The sequence below is a fragment of the Aegilops tauschii genome, chromosome 2, assembly GCF_002575655.3.
Source record: "Aegilops tauschii subsp. strangulata cultivar AL8/78 chromosome 2, Aet v6.0, whole genome shotgun sequence".
In the NCBI taxonomy this organism is placed as follows: domain Eukaryota; kingdom Viridiplantae; phylum Streptophyta; class Magnoliopsida; order Poales; family Poaceae; genus Aegilops; species Aegilops tauschii.
In genome coordinates this window covers 595,219,484-595,224,243 of record NC_053036.3, presented here as the reverse complement: position 1 = coordinate 595,224,243, position 4,760 = coordinate 595,219,484, and the positions used below count along the sequence as shown (strand labels likewise).

The window sequence follows — 4,760 nt, the reverse complement described above, 5'->3', positions numbered from 1 at the left end:
ATAGCAACAACACAAAGGCCGTAATTTCTGGGCCTAGGCAGCCACGATATTTTGTAGTTGTCCCTATTTTAATCGACTTGGACAGCACAGCACAGGGGAGCATTGTCTCCTTTACCCCTTTGCGAAGTCGTCATCGAGAGCCAGCCGGCAGCCTCACCGCCCACGCAAAGTCGGCAAGCGATACACCCTCGTGGGATGATGACTTGATTTTTACAACTGGACGAACAAGCGCCCAACGGGATTCGGAAAAAACAAAAACAGCAAAGAACAGAGGAAACAAAGAAAAAAAGTCGCCGATTCGTCGGTGGCGCAGGCTTCCTCCCTCCCTCGTCTGCCGGCAGACGCAACGCAACAGCACGCGCGAGAGAGCGGGGGCGAGGATCGAGGCCCGCAACGTGGCCGCGGGGCGCCTGCGCCTTTGCTTCGCTTCCCAGGGAAGTCTGGTAGTAGCGCTAGCGCGGTATAAAACGAGCGCGAGATCCAGATCTGGAGCCGATGCGCCCCGCCCCCACCCTGCTCGCCCTCACCCTCGACGCCGCGCTCCTCCGCATCGCCACCCTCCGCGACCTCTCCCGCCTCCCCGACCACATCCTCGTCGACCTCTTCCGCGTACGTGCCCCCTCCTCCCCTCCCCCTCGGATCCCTAATCCGTCGGTTAATCGCTCACCGCTGATCACTCATCACTGTGTCTGTGTGTGGCTTACCCCGGTCTTGCTTTGGGGGTGATTAATTAGTTTCTTCCGGCCAGTCCTAGTCTGACCCCGTGTTGGATTGGAGGATCTGTTGTCTGAGTGAGTGATCGATTCGGGCCGCCTCCTCTCTGCTGGGGACTAGTAGATGGAATGTGTCCTCTCGACCTAAACATAGGGACAGTAGATTGCATGATTGGTCTGAAAACCATGTGTTTTCTTATGGCCAATTCAATTTAGTGGTTGATAATAAGTTAGGTCCTGCGAGCTGTGATGTCACGAGAGAGCTGTTGATGCCGTATGTATGTGTGCCCCATTTGTCCTGTTTAGAATCTGGTTTTGACGCCGTGAGCATTCCAACAGGCATATTAGGCTAGATATGAGCTTCAGTTTGATGCTTGGATATTAGGGGTATCTGATGATAGTCTTATTTATCTTGTTTGAAGTCTGTTTTGATGCCCTCGCAAACAAAAAAAGTCTGTTGATGGTGCAGTTTCTGGGGGGTTCAGTTTCAGCATGAACTGTAACAGTCATCACCTGCACTCTTGTAGTCTTTCTTACTTTTCGTGTTGTTAGATCTCTGATGACTGACGAGTGACGATTGTTTGATGGCAGAGAACACTTAGTGCTGGTAAGCTGACAGAGAGAGTCCTCAAGTTGTTTCTGGCAACCGACTGCGAGGAGATCATCTTGCTTGTTCAGCTCCTCAACATTAAGCAGCCACTTATACCGGTCCTTCCTACGAGTATGGCACTTATCTGTTTATCCTCTGCTGGTTCTAATGTTAATGTTATGCCAGAAGGATGCTGGCTTATTTGACTCAATATCCTCTTGTTTGTTTGTTTGTTTGTTTGTAGGGTGCTCTGAGAAGTTCTAGTACTGCTGCTGCTTAGATCAGGCTGATTAGCTGTGAAGATGTCTTTGGAGGTTCACGATAGCGAGGTTGACATTGTGATTGCAGCACTCCAGCCCAACCTGACCTCTTTCTTTCAGGCGTGGCAGCCATTTTTCTCCCGGTTTGACATCATTGTTGTCAAAGATCCAGAGTTGGCAGCAGATCTTCAGATCCCTTCAGGTTTTAATGTGAAGGTTTACACAAAGTCTGACATTGATGGACTGCTTGGTGCCACAACCATCAACTTCTCTGGCCATTCATGCCGTTACTTTGGGTACCTTGTCTCACGCAAGAAGTATGTCATCTCAATTGACGACAACTGCCTCCCAGCAAAGGACCCTGCTGGGATGACTGTGGATGCTGTTACACAGCACATGATCAATTTGAAGACACCTGCCACACCTTTCTTCTTCAACACACTGTATGACCCATACCGCAAGGGTGCTGACTTTGTCCGTGGATACCCATTCAGCCTGCGTGAGGGGGTTGAATGCATGCTCTCATGTGGTCTCTGGCTGCACAATGCGGACTATGACCCAATGACACATGTCGTGAAGCGGAACCAACGCAACACAAACTATGTGGATGCTGTGATGACAGTTCCACTCGGTGCGATGTTCCCTGTGAGCGGGATAAATGTTGCATTCAACCGTGAGGTTCTGGGGCCCGTGATGTTCCCTGGCCTGCGGATTCGCAAGGAAGGGAAGCACAGGTGGGACACCCTTGAAGACATATGGAATGGCCTGTGTGCCAAGGTGGTCTGCGACAGCCTGGGTTACGGCGTGAAGACCGGTCTGCCTTATGTGATGAGAAGTGATGCAGAGGCAGGCAAGGCCTTGGAGAGCCTCAAAGAGTGGGAAGGGGTGAAAGTGATGGATGATGTCCTTCCCTTCTTTGAGTCGCTCAAGCTATCAAGGACCGCAGTTACTGTCGATGACTGCGTTAAGGAGCTAGCTGGCATTGTGAAGCAGAAGCTGGCGCCAAAGAATGCAATCTTCGCCAAAGCTGCCGATGTCATGGAGGAATGGACCAAGCTCTGGAAATCTCATGGAGCTCAGAACGCGTAATACTGGACTGCGTCCATTTTATCCATCAAGATACTTATTTTTCTTCTTCTTGGACTTTAAAATTTCCATATGCACTGTTATGATGCAGCTGAATAAACAATGTTTCCGTGTGAGGGGAATTTGTGATGTAGAACATGTAGTTGCCAGGTGTTCGGTTTGTGTATGCTCAAGAACCGTGTATACCAAATCAAAAAGACTTGCATGATTTACAAGGAAGTGTTGTGTTGCACCCTCCTCTGTATTCTTGTCCAGATGCATTTCATCCATGTTTCTTTCCTCTGAAAAGTGTTTCTGAAACAAAGTTCCTCATGCAAAATGTAGTCATTTGGTACACGGTGCCCTCACTTTTCGAAGAGGCACTGCAAAGTTCCTCGTGCAAAATGTTCCATCATAAGGCTTTCCATCTATAGATTGAGCCATTACCCACCAATGATCCTATTTGTTTAGAACTCAGTCGTCTGCTTATATAGATAAGTCGGAACGTCCTTAGTTCAGCATTATAGCACATAGTCTCCGACGCTACTACAGCGCTTTGCTAACTCGAAGCGCTCGCTATGAGAATGACGCGTTGCTAACGCTCGGCTAAGTCGTCGAACCCTCGCGCTGACCATTCACTTTCTCAGTAGTGAAAGCGCTTCTCTTTGCCCTTTAACTTCATAAAGTATTTGGAAAGAAAAGAAAGAGATTCTTGGTTAACCGGCCACTCCAGAACACGCCCTTTCAGAAATGTGGGTGAAATGCTCGACTTCTATTATTGTTGTAAAATGATTTTTTCTTTATGCTGCTACGAGGGGCAAAAGCCATCTTGAACAATTTTCATTTTAAAACCAAGATTGATATACAAACACAACGGCTACAACGAGAAGTAGCACCCAACACACATAAAAAGGAACAAGGAACAACAGAAGGAGAACCAAAAGCAACCTACGACAAGCAGCCAACACCAAGAACTTAGCACCCATCATTAGTGGGTACACCGAGAAAGAGCGGGGACTAGCATTGTTGGATCAGACGAAAGGAGATTCGACACCAAGAAGACGTTGAGAAGAAGTTGCCTGCTGCCCTACGATCACTGAGCACCTTGAAGAACTAGGAGAGTCGCAACCACCGTCGAAGGGTTTCCCATTGCCTAGCCACGACGTGACAGAGAGAGACTCTGACCGTGTCGAGGGCAATGTTCCGCTGAGACAGCCCTGCACCTCCTTTGGGCCACACCCCCCCCCATCACAAATAGAGAGAACCAGAACACTATGTGAGGCACCAAAACCTCAGCCGTCATCGAAGGGCACCAAACTTTGAGTCATCACCAAGATGACCAAGGTAAAGGCCGTTGCCGCATATCATTTCCACCGTCACCACCAAACAATTCAACAAACCAAGCCCGCACCAACCAAGATACCAAGCAACCCACGGCGGATCCATGGCTCCAAGACTATGCTCCCAAGGGGGAAATGAGATCTTCGATGTCGTCATCGTCCAATCCATGGAAGGATTTTAGGCTTTCACCCGGAGCACACCAGGAACGGGCTACGCAGCTTCATAATGATGCCTTCAAGAAGGGAGGTGGCACCCCAGGGCATCACCAGCATCGCTGCCGACAAGGTCAACAGTAGGCCTTCGCCCGAAGCCTTGCATCCCTGACCTCACTTCCGCACGCAGGCCGCCTAGTTCGACAAGCACATGAGCGCAAGACCTCACCTCTCCCTACCAGACCATAGAAGCGTCCTCGCCGGGCCCAAAAGGAGGCCCCCCACAGACACCTTTGCTCACCTTGAGCACTGACGCGGACGGAGGGGGGATCAATCCAGGCCGCTGCACCAGCACCACCACGGACCTCCACCCCGCGCCATCCCTTGGGCTCCATGCCGCTGACACAAGAGGGACAACACCAAGAGCCAGATCGATGCCCCCCTCAGCTGCCAGTCGGAGCAGAGACCAACCCCCGCCGCCGACCACACCTTACACTCATCATCTCCCTGCCGTCTTGCAACCTCCTCCACCAACCCGCTATAGGCCCCTGAAAGGATCGATATAGTTGACTAGAGGGGGGAGGGGTGAATAGGCAACTAACAATTTTTAGCTTTTCTTTACCAATTTAAACATTGCATC

The 4,760-nt window shown here is 50.3% G+C and overlaps 1 protein-coding gene across 2 annotated transcripts; it reads left to right on the top strand.

Annotated features, from left to right (window-relative positions):
* The first annotated feature begins 217 nt into the window (after positions 1 to 217).
* On the top strand, positions 218 to 2,867 carry LOC109758605 (probable inactive UDP-arabinopyranose mutase 2). 2 transcript variants are annotated; one of them, XM_020317470.4, is made up of 3 exons: positions 218 to 609; positions 1,305 to 1,439; positions 1,617 to 2,867. In XM_020317470.4, the coding sequence occupies exons 1-3, from the start codon at positions 496 to 498 to the stop codon at positions 2,649 to 2,651; spliced, it is 1,284 nt and encodes a 427-aa protein (XP_020173059.1). In that variant the 5' UTR covers positions 218 to 495; the 3' UTR covers positions 2,652 to 2,867. The 2 variants fall into 2 exon arrangements, with proteins under 2 accessions (XP_020173059.1, XP_020173058.1); XM_020317469.4 differs by having other exon boundaries at positions 450 to 609; positions 1,305 to 1,434; positions 1,547 to 2,867.
* The last annotated feature ends 1,893 nt before the right edge of the window (positions 2,868 to 4,760 follow it).

Bases quoted from the DNA above. Each gene is read 5' to 3' on its own strand.
- LOC109758605 (XM_020317470.4), top strand. From the start codon at position 496: ATGCGCCCCGCCCCCACCCTGCTCGCCCTCACCCTCGACGCCGCGCTC. The intron at 610-1,304 runs GTACGTGCCCCC...GTTTGATGGCAG, and splicing joins TCCTCGTCGACCTCTTCCGC to AGAACACTTAGTGCTGGTAA. The intron at 1,440-1,616 runs GCACTTATCTGT...ATGTCTTTGGAG, and splicing joins CGGTCCTTCCTACGAGTATG to GTTCACGATAGCGAGGTTGA.